Source organism: Dendrobium catenatum, unplaced genomic scaffold (assembly GCF_001605985.2).
Source record: "Dendrobium catenatum unplaced genomic scaffold, ASM160598v2 fragScaff_scaffold_858, whole genome shotgun sequence".
In the NCBI taxonomy this organism is placed as follows: domain Eukaryota; kingdom Viridiplantae; phylum Streptophyta; class Magnoliopsida; order Asparagales; family Orchidaceae; genus Dendrobium; species Dendrobium catenatum.
Window position 1 is genome coordinate 180,251 of NW_021319320.1, and position 22,529 is coordinate 202,779.

Consider the following 22,529-nt stretch of genomic DNA (forward strand, 5'->3'; position numbering starts at 1 on the left):
AACCTCAGCTTGCTAATATTGTAAATCCACAAAGGCAACACCACCACAGCCATCAACAAGCCACTAACATCAAATTGAATCTCTATCTTTCAACAACCATCATCTAACACCACTCTCACTATACTGCCATCGCCGAACCGATGTCACCTAATCAGTCTCATTGGATTAATTACTTTGTGCAAATGCCAACACCGTCCGGAGCCCAATCAGAATGTGCCACATCAACCCTTCGCTCGATATTGTTGATGTGATGCATTTTGGTTGGTCTACGAATGACATTCTGCATATCTACACAGAATAATTTCTCACCTTATTATTGAGCCTTCACCACTTGATCAACACTACAGAACTATTGTCACTAAACGACAACCATCAAAACTCCTTTTCCCTCATAGAAACTACACATAATTTCCACTCATAATTTCCACCAACTCTTCATCATATTATTGTACTCTTATCATCTCAATATCAAACAAGCAAACCTTTATAATCAATACTCATATACTGATATCACTTCAACTAGGCAAAACCCAATGAAATTTTTCTATCTAAAATTTTCATATAAATACTTTAGTTTAACTGATACACTATTCATGTATTGGACTCTCCTACAAATTTTCTATCCAATAATAATATAGGTAAATGTTAAATTAACAAAATAATGAATTATAATATGAATTTTATTCAAACCATCCAAATATAATACAAAATAATATTATGAAGACTAAAAATTAAATTCATTAAAATTTAAGCAAACAAATATAACTCATTCGACCTCCCTTCAAATAAAATTATTGTCGCAGGACCTCTTAAAATGTTCAAAGAGAGGGAAAGTTGCTATCATGGCCAACTCGGGGGAAAAAAAAAAGAAAATTAAGCTTGATTTTCTAAAATTTTAAAAATGATTTCTCTAAAATGAAAAACTTTCACCACAGAGACAATTCACAAGAAAAACAAATAGGCCACAAATGTATGTAACGATAGCAACAAGCAGATTTATTAAAAATTTACTTTAAGAAGCTCTAAAAAAGCCACCCCAAACAAACGAAGCCTCAAAACTTATTTCAATATAATTTTTAGGTTTCGTTTGGAACTACTTTGTTCATGCTTCATAAAGTAACTTTTTAGTACAAAAATTTTTTAAATTAAAAATTTTTGTAATAAAAAACTACTTTAAAAGCATAAAAAAACTGTCCCAACGGAAGTCTCAATCAATCTATATAAATAATTGAGATTTTAAGCCTGTGATTAGGCCATGTTGATGTAGAAGCCAATGCTGGACTGCATAAACTTTTTGGATGGCAAAATTTTCTAAAAGAAATATTTTGCCCATAAAAAAAAAAATTCATGACTTCAAATTTATTAGGTTCAGATATTCCAGCTCAAATTTAATTAGAATTTTTTTTTAATTACTAGATTTGCTTCGAACTGATTATAATATAAAATCAATCAATCAATTCTTAAAGCAAATCAAAATAACTAAAAAAAAAAAACCATTCCATTCTAATAAAATATGAATCAGAATATTCTCAACCAAAAACTCCTCTCCATGCAAAGATAAATTATTACATGCGGAGTCCGGACGTAGAGTTATATCTGGACTCCAATAAAAAAGTGACACGTGTCCTCGTACACATTGTATAAATTTATACACACTTTATATATTATGTATATAAATTTGTATATATTGTACATAATTTTATAATTTGTACATAGTATGCATAGTTATACACACTGTGTACAAGGACACGTGTCACATTTTTATTAAAGTCTGGACATAACTGGACTCCACACGTAACAATTTCTCCCATGTAAGGGGTGGGATCTAATGCCTTAGGATGGGATATATAGGGATGGCAGTTTCATTCGGCTCTATAGTTTATATAAAAAATTTAGTTTAACTGTACAGGATTAAAATAGTTGGAAAAACAAACTCGTTGAGCCATCTCCAAAGGAACGAAGGCCTGCAGGTTTCACTAGAGCCCTGCACAAGGGGCACGTGCGCTCTCTATCAAACCTACAAAAAAAAAAAGGGAGAGAGAAAAAATATAATACAAAAATCAGTTGAAAGAATATATTTATTGGTGGAAGGAAGGAATGATTGTAACTCACCATTCAGAAACACAATCTTCGCAGAAGATGTGCTTACAGCGAAGGAGTATTGGCACGTGCATCTTCTCCTGGCATATAGCACAGAGATCACCAGCTGCAATTACCTGCACCATATAAGCTCCATATTGATTGATCATTCACATCATTTCAAATATTTTAAGGCTGTATTTGGGATGACTTTATTTCTATTTCTTAAAGCAAATTTTTTAATAAAAATTTGAAAATTTTTGTACTTAAAAATTACTTTAAGAAAAACGGTAAGAAAGCCGGCCCAAACGAAGGCTTCGTTTGGGACGGTTTTCTTACGGCTTTTTAAAGCAGCTTTTGTATACAAAAATTCTAACTTTTGTACTAGAAAGTTGTTTTAAGAAGTAGTAAGAAAGTTGTCCGCAACGAAACTTAAAATTCATCATTATCAAATTTTGGCCAAAAAATCATTTTATACGGAGTGGAAATGTAAACGTTAGACGTTTAAATTCTCCAAAGAAAGGGATGCTATATCAGTTTAGGATTGAAGAAAGAGATTTTTTAAATTATTGAAATAATTATAAGAGAATAAAATTTACAAGATGCCATGGAGTTATAAGAAAATTAATGGAATAAATTTTAATAAGAATTTATGCAGGTGTAGGGGAATTAATTTGATTAAAAAAAAAAAACTAAAAAGATAGAAAGCAAGTTCAAGGGTTTTCATTTGGTTTTTGTTGGCTTAGGGAGTACCATGAAAGTTGATCAGGCTAAACATTAAAGAGGAAAAAATGTAAGTATATTGAAGTCATTATGAACACGATAAAGCAGAGACAATATTATAGATGTTTCAGGAATGAGAAATTCTCTCATTTGGGATGATTTTCTTACTGCTTCTTAAAGCAACTTTTCAGTACAAAAATTTTAATTTTTTAACTAAAAAATTATTTTAAGAAGCAATAAAAAAATTATCCCAAACGAAGCCTAAGATAAAAGTCGAAAGGGAGATAGTTGACCTGTTCTGCTGTTGCATTTGAGCCATAATGCACCTCTTTACAAGAAAGGTCCTTCAATGCTGCAAAGAATGATCGGACCTGTGGTGCACAAAATTCGAAAAGAAATTAAAATGGGCTATGCAAAGACAATCTCAATCATCGCAAGAGATTGGCGACATGTTAAATCAAGAGGGAGAAATTATAATAATTTAAAATGGAAATCATATTAATACCTTCTCCACAATAGATGTTAACTTGAAAGTCAAGTATAGTCCAGTAGTAAGAGAAGAAAAGAGGCTTCCATATTCTTTGTTCAGGAAGAATCTGTACCAAACTGGTGTTGGCAATAATGCACGATATAGGAGGAGAAAATATTCCACAAGCGTTAGCATTTGACCCTGAAAGCAAAATTGAGATTGAAGTTATTTTTAAGATAGGTACAAGTATTTTACCTGGTCTATTATCTAGTTGTTATTTATTCGTATGAGATGCGGGAAAATAGATGAAACTGTTAGACCGGTCCCTAGTGGACCGGTCCAACCCCGGTTCTTTGCTACAGGAGAAGGGGCAGCGGCAAGCCTAAGGAGAGAGAGAGGGAGGAGTGGGCCCCACAAGGAAATCAAATTCAAACTATTTGGAGGCAAAAGAGGGGGCGGCAAGGGCAAGGGAGTAATTTGGCTTAATTAATTAATTGTATTTTTTATTTTTTTTAATTAATTAATTGTATGCTTTAAATAAGATGAAGGAATTAGGGTTAGATTTTCATGCATGATTATTGTTTCTCTTGAAGTTCTCTATGGTGTTTTGGGCTCTAGACTTCCTAGTCTAGAGATTGGAAGAGAACGATCCTCCTCTCGAATTGAAGATCAATTGTATTTTTGTTTCGTTCTTGCTTCACTTTGATTTTTATAAGATTACCTACTGTTTTTTATTATTTCCAAGAAAGTTCTTCTATTTTTCTCACTGTTGTACCGATTATTATTAGGTTTGCTTGCGAACTCAAGTATTTCTCATTAGGGTTACCTGCAAACTCAAGTATTTCCTATCAGAAACCTAGGCAAAAAAAAGCGGAAGAAGGTCAAATACAAATATAAACAATAACTTATATAGGTTCATCCAATTAGCAGCTACCACATACTGTCACCGCTATCGATCTCAATCAAATTGATTGGGGATAATTACAATACTAATCTTTTAGACACATAAGTATATCTCTCATATAAAGAGAAAAATCTAGGGCAGCCACAACTAAGTCTCTGTAAAAAATTTTCTTTAAGGGGAAGAATTAAGCTCCACGACTCAAAATAACACACGAGAAGCACCTGGATAACACTCGAAACTTCAATAGAACATATACCACCCAAAACTTCTCTCAAACAAACCATAGATAGTACCTAGAAGAAATTCATTTGATCTTTTGTTAAGTTCAATTCTGCTAACCTTAGTAAGACATAATTGTATCCCAACAAATCCATGGCCTCTGTCTGCCTCACCTGCACTATCGAGCGCCAGTGATGGAACAGAGACTATGCAAAAATCTCCTTGGCAAGCTCGCCAACCGCCAAGTAGCTAGCAATCACCACCGGTGCCACACTCACAGGCAAGCTTTCCAGGCACACACGTAGGAAATTTTCCTTCTTATAAGAATGGGTAGTTCATTATAACCAAAGTTGTGTTGCTTTTGTTTTCATGTCCCTTCTCTGATGTATTTTGATTTCGGCTATTTTCGGATCTTTCTTGTACTGTCCTTTTCATTTTTGGAATTAAAAAAAAAAGTGAACATGGTCCTAGGTTAAAAGGATGATTGAGTAACAAACTTTGTAAGATGCAGATGTTTTTTAGGGTCCTATTGAGTTTAGTAGCCTAGTTTTGGGTATTATAATAGCAAATAGTCCTTCATATAAACACAACCTTCACTTAAGATAGGTATTTTGAATTGGAAATATGTACTTCGACAATAACCTCCTCATATGGTATTGAGAGTACTTTCTCATCAAACTCAATTCAGCTTGTAGATAATCAGACAATAACCTAATTGTTGCTCTATTACAGCACTCTCTAATTTAGCTAATAGCATAAATAAAATCTATACCAGAAGAACCTGGGGAGCATATGTGGAACATATTCTAAAAGATGATATGCAGAAACAAAGTTCTAATTATCTGCAAAAAAAATGTCTTCATGGATTCAAATGTCAAAAGTCTTGAGAGCAAAGTAAAAATAGATTACCTGCTTCCGATAGCTACGGCCTCGACTGTTCTTGTAATGAATTAGCAGAATGCATTTGATCACCATGGCTGCCTGTCGAACCATTGTATCTGAAAATGAAGAACTATTAAAATACTACGGTCATTTCTGAAAGGAAATATTAAGCAGCAAATATGCACAGAACATTTATTGCATCTAAATAAGGAATTCCAACATCTGTGAGCACATTAATACCAAGTAGAATTCTCAATTGCACAAACAAAAGCTTACCTAACAACATAAAAAATTTCAAACTTGTATAAATGTGTCTGGAACAAGATGAGTCAATGATAATGAAAAGGAGATAAAATGCTGTGAATAAAACAGTTTCTTTACATGAATTTGCAAAAGATAATTTCCATAAGAATCAGCTCCATAGAGCACATACATATTACCTACCGAATGAGATAAAAATTGGTTAGTGGTGGTTGGATAGGGATTTTCCAGGTTTAACGGGGACAGAAAAAGTGCAGATTGTCCAAATGAAAAGTAGAATCTACCAAATTTATGTCTGATTCGAGAAGATCAGTTGGGACTACAGTGTGCATGTGGGTAAATGCAAATGTATTTGGGTGGGGGCCCATCCAATAATATCCATGTTAAATATCAACCTTCCGTTGCTAGACTAATCCCCCTGCCATGAACAGTGATCCGTGGGAAGTCCGCCTGTATCACATTGAATACCTTCCAAAACTAGAGTAACTAATTTAGGAAGGATTGTATTACTCTTTATTGTGTAGTTATTTGTTTCTTTATATAAGCATCTTGTATAGACTATAAATAGGGATCATGTTGAATAAAGTGATAAGCTTTTCCCTCTCGAACTTACAATTTGACAATCCACTCTTCTAATTTCCACCGATGCATTAGCCCAACTACATGCATTGCAAACAGAAAACACGTATGTATATATGTGTGTGTATGTGTGTGTGTGTATATATATATATATATAAAAGCTTTCAACCTGTCTAATTGCTCCCATCAATGGCCTTAATAAGCAATAACGGCTAGTTCATTATGCTAGAAGAAAGCATCAAGCTGGTAAGGCCTTCCTTCAAAAGCTAATCCACTCCCAAGGCGAAATATTATTATAAAAAAAAAAAGTGCGTGAAAGATAACCAAAGAAGAGAAGTTAGAAAGTATACCATTCACTAAAATAAAAAATATAGCATGCCAGAATGGTGGAATTTCCTTTGGAGGAAGCAGAACCAGTGGGTTCAGGAGATCATCATTCCTATACCACCAGTAGACACCAAAAACATGAAGCATGAAAACCAATGTTATTCCAACAAGAACTGACTTTCTTCTTTCCCCCTGCAAGATAAATTAACCATGTAACAAAGAATGCATATGTCAGTTAGTGGTATTTTTCAACCCCATTTCTTTTGTGATTTCTTCAAACAATGAATCCCAGGTAAAGAGTATCAAGCAGACTAAGTATTTAAGGATAGGCTAAAGATGAGCAAACTAATAGACTAGAGATGGTTTCATTATGTGCTTAACAAAAATCCCTGGAATGGCATGGATGATCAAGAGCTATAGCCCTTGATATAAATGCACCTGCTTTGACAAGCAAAATGAAATGTAATGGACACTCCAATATAGTATCAATCATAAACTAGTTCATATGTAGATGAAAATATAAAAGTTTATACTCATTGGGAATGCAACATATGAGCGTTGAGATGAGCGCATTTATATTCTAAGTTTGATATTGCTTATGTTGTTTTTCACCCATTGACATTCTAAGTTATGATTTTACATGGGTTTATTTTAGTGTAAAGTTGTAAACATGCTTTTAGCGATGGCGATCACTATAGAGACTGGGTTGTGTTCTCTAAATGCATGTGTTAGTTTGGCTTTCTCATTGGTTGTTTTCCTGGTCTGGTTCAATTCCAGTAGTTGGTTCTATGGGTTGCCAATTTTTCTTGTGGCTATTATCCATGCTTCTAACAGCTAATCTCTCATAGCCAGAGTCATTGATCAGTTATTTACTGCAGCTTAAGCCACCTAGAACACTGTTCATTCAATCGCTATTTTTAATTACTGGAATTACTACTTGCTGAAGCCGTGACTTTGACTGTAGTAAGGAATTGGGACTTGGGAGTCAATGCACTGGCATTGTATAATTTTAGGATTTGCCAGATTGAGATCCATGGTTTTGGGAAAACATATTTTTCGAGATATTTCTGATTTAGGGAAATCGGTCTTCTTATGATTACAAGAGTAGATGTTAATGCATGTAAAAATCAATCAACTGCTCAATGAAATTTCAGTTTTCCGCTCAAATTTGTGTGCTGATTGAGTGTGAATTCTTTGCATGTGGTGTAAATGGTGATTTGACGTGAATTATAAAAGTATTCTGCTTGAATTGACGCGAGATCTCTGCTTGAACTGACGTAATATCTGGACTAATATTTAAGTGATTTTTTTTTTCATCAACATAATTTGTGATTTATTTGCGTGGGTGATTTATTTGACCAAATTTGTTAGAAGTTTTCTTACAACAACAGTGTGATCACAATCATCGTGATATTTTATTCAAGTCAAATTTCTTGTTTGGGTCATCTTCAACTTATCGCTCTGAGGAAAATTTTCCATCCTTCATGATTTTCATTAAAGAGTTGAGAATTTAAGTAATTAAAAGTTTGTTGACTACAAATTTATTCTTCGTGAGTGATTTTCTACATCTCATCTTAAATTTGCACTAATAAACCATAGGCCTAATTCATCCAACAATGTACTTTTTGTATTCATAACCAAGTTCAATGAAGAACACGTATCAGCTGAAATTTTAAGCATAAAAAATGAAATGCTTGTAATATCTTGACAAATATGTCCAAGAACAATAACAATTCTTTTTGCAAAAACTCTACTGATATTTTTACTTATTTTAATTAACTTTGAACTAATACTAAGACATTCCCTAGAAGCAACGCCTGAATACAACGAAAAGCGTGCAAGGGCCACTACATTAAAGATAAAGATCATAAAATGATTTTCTCAAAAGAAGATATTCAGCATAAGTGGATAAAATATTTCGATAAACCTTTCAAAGAAGGTCATGAGAATAGATTGACTTTAGTGACCTCAGAACCCTAAATGAAAATAGAGATTTTTATTTTTATCATCATATTAGTAAAAGCGAAGTTTGAGAAGTTTTAAATAAAATAAAGTGTAGAAAAGCAGCAAGACATAATTATATTGGAATAGAAGTGTGAAAATGCTTAGTAGGTCGAAGAATTTCTTGGCTTACTAAACTTTTTAATATTATTTTGAAGACTAAAAAAATACCAAATGGGTGGGGGAGTGTGTTAGCTTCTATTTTTAAGAATACAGGTGATGCACAAGAATGTGCGAATTATAAAGGAATTAAATTAATGTGTCATACATTAAAACTATGAGAGAGGGAGTAATTGAGCAACGGTTACGATGTAATACTAATGTTTCTCAAAATCAGTTTGAATTCATACCGTATAGATCTACAATGGAAGTTATATATTGTTGAGAGGTTTGATGGAGATGTATAGATAGAGTAAGGAGGATTTATATATGATATTTATGGACAAAGAGAAAATATATTATAACATTCCAATATAAGTGCTCTGGAGAGTTCTAGAAAAGAAATGAGTTAAAAATGCTTATATTTAAGTCATCAATGATATGTATACAATAGTTGTTACTTATGTTCAAACACAAGATAGTTTGACCGAGTACTTAAAGGAAAAATTCTATTGGATGGTAGTGAGGCTTGAAATGCTTCATAGAGCAAAATGTTGGCCATTAAAAAAGAAGCATAAAATTAAGTTAAATGTTGTTGAGATGAGGATGCTCAAGTGGATGAAGTGTCTTAGAGACAGAATGTGAAACAAGTACATACGTGAAAAGGTTGTAGTTGCTTCAATGGCAGATAAGATTAGAGGGAGACTCCTTAGGTAGTTTGGTCACATATAACATCGGCCTTCCGACGACCCTGTTAGGAGAGTAGATGTATTAGATCCGGCCTATGTTAAGAAAGATGAAAATCTACCTAAAAATATTGGGTTAAAATTATTAAAAATGACTTTTTATTAGATTTAAATGAGAATTTTACTCTTAATAACACACAACGAAGAAAAAGAATTCATGTAGCTGATCTCACGTAGTGGGATAAAAACTTCTAGTTATAGTATTTTAATCTAACTTTGACCAAAGTATTCAGCTGGATTCTTGGGACTTCATCAAGCACCATTAATTCTAAGGAAAAGTTGCATTTATTATTAATCATAGTTCTGTTATATTTCAATTTTCTTTCATATTATCAAACCTACCACAGAAAAAGACTCAACTTCAAACGGTAGTTGCTATTAAATAAAAAAAAAAGTTATGCAGGAAAGATTAAAGCACCTTCAAAGCAGTTTGCTTCCGCAATATATCATTTGATTTGAACATCACTGCCGCAATCCAGATAGTGACAAAGAATCCTGTTACATAAGTAGAGACTAAACAAGTTATGAATTAAACACAAGATATGCAAAAAAAACATTAAGGAATTTGTATCTTTAGTAATATAACACCTTGGCCTATATAGGACAAGGTGATGGAAGGTTAAATTATTCTTAGTTCCAAATCAAACCATATTTATTAAGGATAAATAAATCAGACATGTAAAGGGTAGTCTTAAAAGGCAAATTTAACCACCACGTCTACTAACATAAAAGAATATTTAAAACGATGGAGAATGTAAAAAGTAATTCGCATATCTTAGTAAATGTTTAAAATACAGCTAAAAAAAAAAAGCTATAGCAGCATATCAAAAGGAAAAAAACAACTGGGCTTGGGTAGCGAACAAAGCACAGCTTCCACAACTATTTTCTCGCACAAATTATGCATGAGGAGCATATTTGTTAAACAGAGCACCCTTTTTAAGCTAAATAATTTTTTGGGTTAACATGTAACCAAGTTTTTAGAACAAAAAAACGATGTTATATTTTTATTGTGCTTGAATACCACAAATGTACATCTTGATAGTTAAGAAACAATCTGATAGGAAGTACTTGTATTCACAAGCAAACCTAGCCAAAATTAAGTACCAAATCACGAAAACTGCTGTTTTTAGCAGTAAAACAGCCAAAAACAGTGGGGAATTAAAGGAAAACTGTAGGAAAACTCAAAGTACGACTTGTATTCCACTAGATGATGAATAAAATAGCAAGATACAATTGATCCTCAATTCGAGAGGAGGATCGATCTCTCCCAAATCTCTAGACGCCGCTAGAGCCCGAAGGAAACCTAAATCTAAGAGATCTCAAATTTCAGCCAAATTCAAGATACTCAAACCCTAGGTAAAACAACAATTTAATGCAATACAAATCAAAAGGAAATCCCTAAACAGTCCCTACATTCAAATTCCCCTCTTAATCTCCCCAAAAAACCTTCCTATTAAGCTCCCGCAATGCTAACGGCTCGCGCGGCCTCCGCCCAGGCTAGAAATTTCGAACAATACTCCCCTCACGAAAATCCACCTAGTCCTCAAAGGTGGAGATATGCTCGTGTTCCAGTGGAGGTGGTCATCCATGAGATGACAGAGAATCCTTACTGTATTGCTGAACCAAGGGTTGTACGGAAAGAGAAACATCCTCTCCCTCCATTCTGATCACATTCAGCATGTGTAGTCCAACCATATAGTCTTCCCCCACCTCTTGCATATCCCTGACCATGGTCTTAAGTGATGTCATGGCTTTGGATAGCCCTGCATCTCCCCTTATAACCACCTTTCTCCCATCCACCATTAATTCCATCGTGAGTGCTCCCCAATTGTCCTTGGTTTCCCCCAAGGTTTGCAACCACTTCATCCCCAGGATGACATCAGTGCTTCCTAAGTCTAGTGGGAGAAAGTCCTCCCTTACTGAATCCCTGGATGGTCAACACCACTCCTTTACAGATTCATTGGCCTTTCTCCACCTTTCCTGTACCCATCATCACCCCATAACAACTGGTGTCCACCAATTTTACTCCCAGTTAGTGACGACCTCAGTGGAAATGAAATTATGGGTAGCCCCCTATCAATTAGCACCGCCACCTCACGGCCAGCTATCTCTCCTTCACTTTCATAGTTATGACTCGGAGTGAATCCCACTACAGAGTTTAGAGAGACTTCTGCCACATCCAGGTGCAACTTCTCCTCCTCCTCTCCAGATCTGCTCCCCCCTCCCTCCTCGTCTTCCTCGTCTTCACAGACAAGGAGAACCTGAAGAGTTCGGTCCTTGCACTTATGCCCTTGGCATGTACTTCTCATCACATCTGAACGCAACCCCTTTATCTCTCTTATCCCTGCATCTCCTCTGTCAGCCTTTGAAATTTTTCCCCACTCCCTCCTCCTAACTGGCTTCTCCCGGGTGTCTCATTACTGTTGCCTTGATCTAGGCCCCTTGGGTGCTAGAAGAGTGGTCGTCGTCCTGAAGAGCCTCCTGAGCAGTTTCCTCGAGCCCCTCTTTCTGCTTTCGTTCTGATCTTCTACCAACTGCCCAGCTCCATAGCCTTTCCCAGGTTCCTCGGCTCCAGTACCCTGACTGCTGTTCGGATCTCTGGTTTCAACCCCTTCATTGAAGTTCCCTCTCAAGGCTGACTCTGAAATGTGATCCAATATGCTAGCCAGAGTACTCGAACCGATCCCGATTAATTCTGCCACAGTCCCTTCTTGAGTCAAGGCAAAGAATTGCTCATAGAAATTCCTCCCTCGTCGGTTCGGAAACGCTCTAATAAGCAATCCTTGAACTCTCTCCAGCTCCGAATGGGCTCCCTCCTGCACGCCACTGATACCATGCCCAAAACTTTCCCTTCCAGACACAGAGACCCGCCGCGGTCAAATTTTTCATTCTCTGTCAACCCGTTGACAAGCGAAGTAACGCTCCACTCTTTGTAGGATCCAGCCATGGCAGTCTTCACCCTCAAAGACGGCATCTTCAGCTTCCTCACTCGTGGGTCTCCCCAGTTTCCTCGGGTATCCTCCATAACCTCCCCTTCCTCGAAGATGAGGTGCTCCCCAAGTGTCCGGTCCTCCCTCCGGAGTTGGTATCCGAATCCGTCGTCATATTCCCTCTTCCCCTTTCAAAATCAGCACCTCGACGCTGAAATTCTTCTCTTCTTCCGCCAAAATCTGCACTTTCGTCAATATTCCCTCTTCTACCTTCAAAATCAGCACCTCGACGCTGAAAATTCCCCTCTTCTTCCGCTAAATCAGCCCCTCTTCGATCATTTCCCATGCTCATCTCCTCCCTAGAAAGTGGCTCTAGATGTGGCATGTCGTCTTCTCCCTCAAGGATCTCTACATCCTGATTCCTCCTCCCCCTAAGACGGGTTCGGATTTCCTCTACGGAGTGGTCTCCGGTAGTCTCTCTTGCTTCCGACGTCGTCGATTAGTCTTCATCTCCAATAAATTTTTTCATCATTTTTTCCATGGCCGTTGTTGTTGGAACTCCATCCAACCTTTCATTATTGGCGGTGATTTCAAGGAATTTTTCCTCCAAATCTAATTTTAATTGGCCAAATTCGCCTTCTAGGACTTTGATCTTCTTTCCGGCCATCTTTCTTTCAACGAGTCACAAGAAACCTTCTTCCGAATGCCAAAAAACCAGCTGAAATTTCAGGATTTCAGCCGCCGATGGTCTCAAGATGGTGCTTTGATACGAATTTGATAGGAAGTACTTGTATTCACAAGCAAACCTAGCCAAAATTAAGTACCAAATCACGAAAACTGCTGTTTTCAGCAGTAAAACAGCCAAAAACAGTGGGGAATTAAAGGAAAACGGTAGGAAAACTCAAAGTACGACTTGTATTCCACTAGATGATGAATAAAATAGCAAGATACAATTGATCCTCAATTCGAGAGGAGGATCGATCTCTCCCAAATCTCTAGACGCCGCTAGAGCCCAAAGGAAACCTAAATCTAAGAGATCTCAAATTTCAGCCAAATTCAAGATACTCAAACCCTAGGAAAAACAACTATTTAATGCATACAAATCAAAAGAAAATCCCTAAGCAGTCCCTACATTCAAATTCCCCTCTTAATCTCCCCAAAAAACCTTCCTATTAGGCTCCCGCAATGCTAACAGCTCGCGCGGCCTCCGCCCAGGCGAGAAATTTCGCGTGTTTAGCGTCTGGGCCGGTCCCGCGTGGACCGGCTGGACCGGTCCACTGGACCGGTCTAACACAATCATGGAAGTTTTAGGACACAAAATTCAAATTAAGCAAGATGTGTAGGGTTGTGAGTAAGCCTACTAGATGAACTATTCAATACTCATTTTTATAAAGCTCATTTATGCTCATTTATTTACACAATTGAACAACAAACTTGAATAAAAGTTTAAATATTCATCATATAAATGAACCTTGACACTAACTAGCTTGTTCATTTAGGTTTGTAAACTGTTTTGTTTGTTGTTTAACAACTAACTCGCTAAGAACTCAATAAAAAGCTCATTTAATGATAGCGTAAATCCTTATTTCATGACTCATTATTTGTTGTTGCATATTTTTTTCTTATATTATATACACTTTAAAAATTATGAATATTATTTGAGGCACATATATGATGAAAAATTAAATAAATAGATAGATATATAGATTTAAATTTCTTCTATTAAAATTTAAAATTTACCAAAATAAATTAAATAATACCAAATGAATTACGTCAAATTTTATTAAAAACTATAAATCCATTATGTCTAGTACTTAGGATATGTGTAAATCATTAGCATCAAATTAATAATTAATTAGGCTCAATTAAAGCTTGATTACGGCTCAAACACGATAAGAACATAAATGAACAACCTCAAACAAGGAAACACTTAACTTGATTGGGTTCATTTACATCCTTATGAATAAGTGATATTGAGAGATAGACAAACCTCCTCATGTTGTAATGCCTTAACCAAATTGTAACATGTTTACTTCACTTTGAAAAGGAATTTCAAAGTTACCAATGTCATATGTGATCTTTATGCTAAAGGATTGATTATGTGATATAGAGATATGACCCTTCATGGCAGAATTGATTATGTAATAAAGAGATATGACCCTTTATATAATGTTTTAAATCATTTTTTAGTCAAAATATTTCTACTTTTAAAAGTAAATTTTTTAAAGAAATACACTGAGTCTTGACCTATTTCCATAAAGAGAAGTTTGCATGGCCATTCCATCATTTAAAGAATAAAGTGGAATAGTTTATTATAGTAAGCTAGAAGCATGTACTGATGTACCAAGATCTCTAATGATAATCAAGTAATATAATCATAACATAGACTCTAATATGGACCCTCAATGCAAGTCAGGCTCAAAACTAAAAAGAAATAGATAGGGATCATTTGCTGCTTTCCTAACCAGCAAGTGTAGTAAGATATGAAAAGTAAAATTAACTCTACTTCCCACCAAGGGTAATGTTGACATTAAATGCAATGTTTTGAACTATTTTAGTCAGAAACACAACGATACCATACTAAGGTTACCCAATAACCAATTAACCACCGTAAAAAGTTGGACAAAGCATCCAACCTCACCATACACTAGAGAAGCAACCATAGAAAGCCTTAAATAGTATGACTAAGTTATTAAAGCTGCTAAGAAATAGAGCTATACACCAATAACTTTCACCAAATATCTAGAAAAATGCAACATGAGACTTCTGAAATAGATTTCCAATGTAAAAATGGAATAACAAATAAAAAATTCCGGAAAAGGATCGAGAACTCTGCACTTCATGGCAGACAGAAAAATGTGTAACCAAAATTCACAAAGAAGCATTACAACTTGGACCATGTCAAAACTTGTATGTTGAATAATAGCTAAATATCTCTCCAAAAAGAGAATAATAGCTAAATACATCAACACTGATAAAAGCACCAGATATACTGTTAATATCATCAAGCTATTGTAGTGTTTAGCTGTTGCCCCATATGGCATTGATGATAGTGTGCTTCGGTATTTTTTTTTTTTTTCTTTTATTTATTAGAAGGAATTGCAACGTAAAATGGTGGAATAGACCATTTACACATATGGTCTTCCTACTAATCAACATGTGCAGAAGCATTGTATGCAAAATCAGATTTCAGAATAGAGGGCTCCCATTTTACATTTTCAGATTATCGACAAAAACTCTGCAAGTGAACTACAACAAACTTCATAAGGAATATATAGAAAAAAAATTAAGCCAAAGCACCATCGCCAACATATATAATTTTTCAAGGCATTTGACTCCCAGTAAGCCGCTACAACAATGTTCGACTGTAATGAATTGTACCACGTATAAAGATTCTAAATCATTCATCTGCAAACACTTCCTACACAATTCAATAAAATCAGTGAAAGATGCAACCATATCGATCATCTTATGTTATGTCATTAAAAACTAGAAATAGGAATACCTTGCAAATGCTGTCGAATGAACACTACCAACAAAAGCAACGAGAAAGGGAGTATCTGCTCAACCCATCTCGCAAGCTGCTGAATATCATATCTCTGATAAGATGACTCCCTATTGTTAGCTTCCGCAAGGTTCGCATCACCATCCGAGCTTTGCGTATTAGCAGATGAGACTGAAGGCAGCTGAGATGCTGGCGATCCACTAACCTCGCGAACCCGGTATTCTCTCCCACCATCGTCTCCAACCCCACCATCACCAGAAACCCTAGTAATCACCTCCGCAGAAACACCATTCTCGCCGGTCGATGTATGAGCCTGGCTCTCATTATCCCCTGATGGAATAATCCTTATCAAGACCTCCCCATCACCTCCAGAATTCGTATTCAACGATCCCTCCGGCTGAACCGAACCATGGTCCAGCCGGACGCCGTTGGCTTCTCCAGCAAGCAAACTCGCACCCTCCGCATGGTTGCTCGATCGCGGCCGCAGGAGCCCGGAATACTCCAGAAGAGCAGTCAGCGGCGCCTGAATGAAACCCGCAGTCGAAAACTGCGCGGAGTAACTCCTCGTGCTGCCGCCGGTCGCAGTGGCGCCGGCAGTCCGCGAGGTCCAATAAGCATCGGAATTTCCGCCCGATGTTTCCATGACGGAAAGCCCTACACTTGGTTGAATTCAGCGGAAGCTTCTGAAACAGTAAACGCCCTAAATTTAGTTCGGAAGAATCGCGGGTCGAATTCGAAGAGAGGAAATGGAAGCGACTGGTATCAATCGGTGCGAAATCTCTCGGAAAACCCTAGAAGAAGAAGAAGAAGATCTTGCATTGACGGGAAGAAAGAGGGGATCGGATTTCTCTGCTACTCTTATCGATGGAATAGCTCACCATTTCTGACTCAGAAAACTTCTTTCTCGATTAATTAAAGAGAGAGGGAGGAATTCTTGCAATGAGGTAAGGGATCGCATAAGCGCCAAATGTGATAAATACAATGTAGTTTTAATAAATTAATTATTTATCATAAATATATCAAAACAAATGAAATTATTATAAATCTCATTATAATAAAAATTAAATCAAAATGCACAAATTTTTTTTCAATTAGTTTTGGAAGTTAAAACTCCTACTTAAGACCTATTTGAGATATTTACAATAATTTTTTAAGAAGATGATAGTGAAGCTTTTATAAGAAAATAAATTGTATTAAAATTATTGCAATTTTTTTTTTAATTTGAGAACAATTTTGTTATAACTATCGCACATTAATAAATTTAACTGCAAAAAAATAGTATTGCACAACAATTTTTTTAAAAAAATAGTTAAAAATAACAAAAATAATAATTGTCAAATAAAAATATGATTATCTAAAAAAATTAAATAATTAAAAAATTGTTTCAAATAGATTATTAAATTATAGTTTTAAAGTTGAAACTCTTTTTTAAACCATATAACATTAAAATGATATCTCCCCTGATTTTTAGAATAGAAAACAAAAAAATAGAAAACTTTTTTTTTTCAAAATTGTTTGTAAGAGAATGACATAGCATTTTTCTAATAAAACTGTGAAATTATATAATAAAATAATTTTTATAAATTAAACTTTTGGTAACTATTTGATCTTGATTTTATCGAGTTTTGACATAAAGATTTAGTCAAATCATTTAATTTGACAACAAGTTAAGCTAAATTTAACTATAAGCATTCAAATCCATTTTATAAGCAATAAGAACGAGTTAAATTTAAATACTTAAAATTATAATTAAATACTGATTGATTTAAGAATAAATTGATAAATAATAATATAAAATTAAATAATTATTTCAGAAATAAACATATAAATTCAAATAAAAAATTAAATAAATTTTATTTTAAATTGGGTAGAAATTTTTTATAAATAAAAGATAAATTTATTACCAACTAAATGTTTAATTTTAATTATGGGTTTATTTATTCAAAACTAAGGCTTCGTTTAGGACAGCTTTGCATTCTAAATCAACTCTCTATTACAAAAATTTTTAAACATAACTTGTCCCACAACTTTCTTATTGTTTTTTGAAGCAATTATTTAAAAAAAATATTATTTTTGTACTGAATTATTTTTAAAATCAATAAAAAAACCATCTCAAAAGAAGCCTAAGATGCCAATTTAGTTTAGGCTTCTACAACAATCGATGCCATCCTTTTATTCCTTAAATTTTTAAAGCTAAATTTCATTTTTATTAAATTTCTATACTGATTAGGCAGAAATATTTATTTTTAAATTAGTTCATTATTGTTGCATCCTGGAGTATTCACGGCGGTAGAGAAATATAAAGTTTAACGTCTTAGCGTTGTACGAAAAATCCGGCACGCAATCAGATAAGAGAGAAGGTGTGTAGTATTTATGAGACACCAAGATTTTTACGTTAAAAACTTCTAAAAAAGGGGGAAAAACCACGGGGCCTTGCCAGTATAAATGAATCCACTAGTATTGTAGTTGATTATAAATGAGGTCCTTCCTCGGGGGAAGGCCTTAGCTTGATGTACATCTTATAAAATACATTACATGGTGGCAATGTAAAGCATCACTGTTGATGTGCTTGTATGGTCTAAAGGACTATAGTCGGTGGACGACGTAAGTCAGAAAGACCGTAGTCAGCTGGCGATGGTGGTCGAAAGGACTATAGTCAGCGGGCGATGTTAGTCAGAAGGACCATTGCTGACAAGCAACGGAGGCTAGAAGGATTGTATCTGATATAAGTCCAGCATTGGGAAGAAATTTAGCGACGAGCCGAGGTCCGGCATCGGGTAGAAGTTTGACATCAATTGGTAGCCGAGGATAACTCTGGCGTTAGATGGTATTCGGGGATTACTCTGGTGTCACTTGGAGTTCGGGTGAAATTCCAGAGTCACTTGAATGTCGGGCAGAACTCCGGCGTCGGGCATAATTCTGGTGGCGATGGTCGAGGAGTTTCTTCCCTCCTATCCTTCTCTTCTTCTTCTTCTTCTTCTTCTCTTGCTTGGCCCCCCCCTCTTAAGAGAAATGATGGGTCTATTTATAGATTTCCTTGAGTGGCATAACTTGTAAATAGATGAGAGATCAGTGGCAAATATTGACTGGTATGAATGGACGGTCGATATTGAATCCCTTGATCGTGAACCTTTCATCAGACAATTGAAGGTCATAATGACATCAAAATTTGGTGATCTTGGGCCCGTTGGATTCGTCTCGTCGAGCCGCTCGATTCAACTAAAAGCACGTCATGTTTGGAAATCGTTTGATAACTCAAATTGTGGTTTGAACATTCCAACAGTGCTTCGGGTCCTTGATTTGGACTCATTTGGGCTCAGATTGAGTCGATTTTGGTGTCGTTGGGTTCATATTTCCGAGAATCAGTTCGACAGTAAGTTTGCTGAAATCAAAGTTCAGATGCTCTCGGATTTAATTTTTGAAGTTTCCAACTTGATTTTTGCCTCGAAATTCATGCCCGATCAAGACAATTTTTACATGGCGTATCAATTATATTACTAAAGAGTTAGGATTCAATGCCATATAAACAATTAGATTATATATTAAGTTGATTGATGCACTTTTTTATGATTTCTTGATAATAATAAAATTGTTAAAATTTTGAAAACTGTAAGCCGGCTTTAATGAAAACAATGAACTTTTCCAAGATATTTTTCCTTTTTTCAGAAAATCAAAAGCATAGAGGCTATCTAACATATGACAAAAGAGTCTTTGATATCGAATTTTTTTTAGGGACATTTAGGTCAATTAAGCTTTCGTTTGATACAATTTTTTTATTAATTCTTAAAATTGAATTTTAGTACAAAAATTAATTTTTTTTTAAACTCTATTTTAAGACTCAATAAGAAAGCTGTCACAAAGAAAGCCTAAGTCAAACAATGCATAAGACACAACTCTCCTTGGCCTATTGGTTGAAAGCTTAGGCTTCCAACTAAGAGGTTCAAGGTTCGAGTCTTTGTGTATGCGTTGTGTGTGTGAGTTTGCCTTAAATGGCCTAAATGTCCCAAAAAAAAAAAAAATATTTTAAATTATATTAATTAAGTTTAATCGGTAATGGCTTAGGCGTGTAGGGTTTGCTTTTAATCTTCTCTTGTTCGTCCTTGTTGTTCGGCTTCGTTTCTTCGCAGGTTTAGAGATTGCACAAGTCACTTCTTTGGCTCCTTAGTGGTTGTTCGACTTCGCTCCTTCAACGACTTTCCCTTCCTGTCGGATCGAAAGTTACGACATTTTGATTGAAAGCATCAACGGGAGCTCACTGGCCATGAAGATAACTTTCTCCCTTTCTCACGCTACTTCGGCCAGATCCCATAACCAAGGGATTTAGTAAATACGGGGTTTAAGCCGTAAATCCTTAAATCGGGAATTTACCCATCAGCGGGCTTTAACGCGAGCACAAAAATCGTTTGGCTGGATTTAGCATAACTCTAACTTAAATCCCGCTGTAAATCCGATACCATACAGCCCCTTAGGAGCTGTTTAGCAACAAGTAGGATTTAACTTTGAAGAATTTAGTAAATCCTATAAATATCACATAGACCCTAATTAGTTAATTAATTATGGCCAACTGATCCTGACGCAAAGCGTCCATATAATAAAATTGTATTTTCTTGTTAGTGATTGGTGTAGCTCTATTTCTTGTGTAGCCTATTATGTGACTACCTAAAGTCTATAAATATAGGCTAATGTCTTGTAATAAGGATATATTTTGAGATATGAATATGATGTGAGTTTAGTCTCATGTGTTTCCTGTATCCTAAGAGTGATTCTTAGGTGGTGGATCTTTCCTCCAAGAAGTTCTTGGAGCGGTGTCCGGCGACCGTCACCAGATTGTCGACGTGGATTCGTCGAGCCCCCTACCTGGCCGGTGTCATTTGGTATCAGAGCCGGCAAGTTGCTGGCTTTCTTGTCCGTTGTCGTATCGCCTCCTTCGCCGGCGACATCTGGCATTGTTCTTCTGTATCCTGAATTCCCTCAGGTGACGGTACCCTGTGTTGGCCTTGGGTCCGATCTCTGATCGCTTTCAGGTGGTGGTGTTCTCGTGTGGTTCTTGATTCCAAGATTTCGACAAATCAAGCAGCTGATCGCTCCAGTGAGACGAACAATTGTAATTCACAATTGTATCGCATTCCCTGTGTTGATTTTCGTTCTCGTGACCGCGACGTCTCCTCCGAGTCCGGCAGAGATGCTGGCGTTGCCGACAGTGCATATGAGTTACTGATTCGGAAGAAAGAATCGGTTTCTTGACGAGTTCTCCATTTTTCTTGGTGGTGAAGCCAGGCGAAGCTAGCAGAAGCCGTGGTTGTGTTCGCCGGAGGTCGTTTGTCACCCTTCGAGGAGTCGCATTTGGTGTCATTTGGTACTAGAGGCAAGAGAAGCCTGAGACAGTTGATCCACGGGAAGTGTGCGCGAGAAGCTAGTTCAGGCGCTTGAATTCGGAGGCGCAGTGTTCGCGAGGAAGATTGCTCATGTGAGGGTCAGACGGCTTTGGCTGTTTGACGTGGACGGCTTGCGGTGAACGGAGGAGATCTTGGCCGGAGGCTACGCGGCCTGGTGTCGCGATCGGAGGAGTTCTTGGCCGGGTTCGCTGGTTGAGCAAGGGGATCGAGTGCTGAGCTGGGAGGCGTGTAGGAGCAACTGGGAGTTAGACAAAGAAAACTCATATACAAGTTGCATCAGATTAATGTTGTCTTGTCCTTGATCTGACGTTCTTGGATTTCTCCAAAATATTGTGAGGAGAGGAAGGAACGAAGGTGTCGTGGGATCCGAGATTCTGCAACATCACTACTGAAGCTTCTTCTTGATCTTTTAATTTCTTTCAGTCGCCTATTTCTGTATTTCCGGCGACAATAGGAAGATTTTAAGCAAGTTTGGCGCCATAAGATGTCACCTCGACGAAATCATGAAAGACCACTACAAGAAGCAGACATCGAAGATCTCCTACAAGAAATCGCCCGACTCAAACTAAGATTGTCAAGGATTGAACGAAGATCCTTACATACCGACGACGACGACGAGGGCATTTTAGATGATCAAATCTCATCCACCCCACCCTCGATCGAATTCAGCTTCGAAGAAATTGAAGATCCATTGCTGAAATCGCCGTATTTGCCTTTCTTTGATGAACCCGTATATGACGTGTATGAGGATGACATGTTCGATGGAGTTCTTTATCTGGATCAACCCATAGATGATAAAGATGAAAAGAGCAAGCCAATTCAAGAGGATATCGCTGAAAAGAATAATGGTGGAGTCGACCAAAGTGTCGAATGCAGTGGAAATGTTGATACCATAATTTCTGCATTTGAAAGTGTTCATGATGGATGGATTGTTATTGAACTCAATGAAGGAGACCATGTTCTTCTTATCTTCACAGGAAAATGCAAGGAAAACGTGCTTTGTATTGGCCTGGCAGTTGTTGGTCTTGGGGCGGCAAGAGATGCAAGAATTGGAATACAAAGCAAGGGTATTTCATTTGATTATGCTACCTTTAAGAAATTGAAGATTTGTAGGAAACTTGACACCGGGTGGAAATATCCAGACCGATTTAGCCAACCAAACCCACCTCCTTATGGTGGCCAACCGGATCTCTTTCTATGAGCTCAAAGTTCCCTCCTACCCCGGTAGAATGACGCATGAGCGTCCATATAATAAAATTGTATTTTCTTGTTAGTGATTGGTGTAGCTCTATTTCTTGTGTAGCCTATTATGTGACTACCTGAAGTCTATAAATATAGGTTAATGTCTTGTAATTAAGGATGATTTTGAGATATGGGAATAAATGAATAGTGAGTTTAGTTCTCATGTG

At 36.4% G+C, this 22,529-nt stretch overlaps 1 protein-coding gene across 1 annotated transcript; it reads right to left on the minus strand.

The window, feature by feature from the left end:
* Nucleotides 1-1,846: 1,846 nt before the first annotated feature.
* LOC110099587 (RING finger and transmembrane domain-containing protein 2) lies at nt 1,847-16,848 on the minus strand. Its single transcript, XM_020826787.2, has 8 exons — nt 15,725-16,848; nt 9,708-9,784; nt 6,467-6,635; nt 5,304-5,392; nt 3,308-3,472; nt 3,096-3,173; nt 2,113-2,216; nt 1,847-2,017 (listed from the first exon to the last, which is right to left on the minus strand). The coding sequence occupies exons 1-8, from the start codon at nt 16,365-16,367 to the stop codon at nt 1,912-1,914; spliced, it is 1,431 nt and encodes a 476-aa protein (XP_020682446.1). The 5' UTR covers nt 16,368-16,848; the 3' UTR covers nt 1,847-1,911.
* Nucleotides 16,849-22,529: the final 5,681 nt, after the last annotated feature.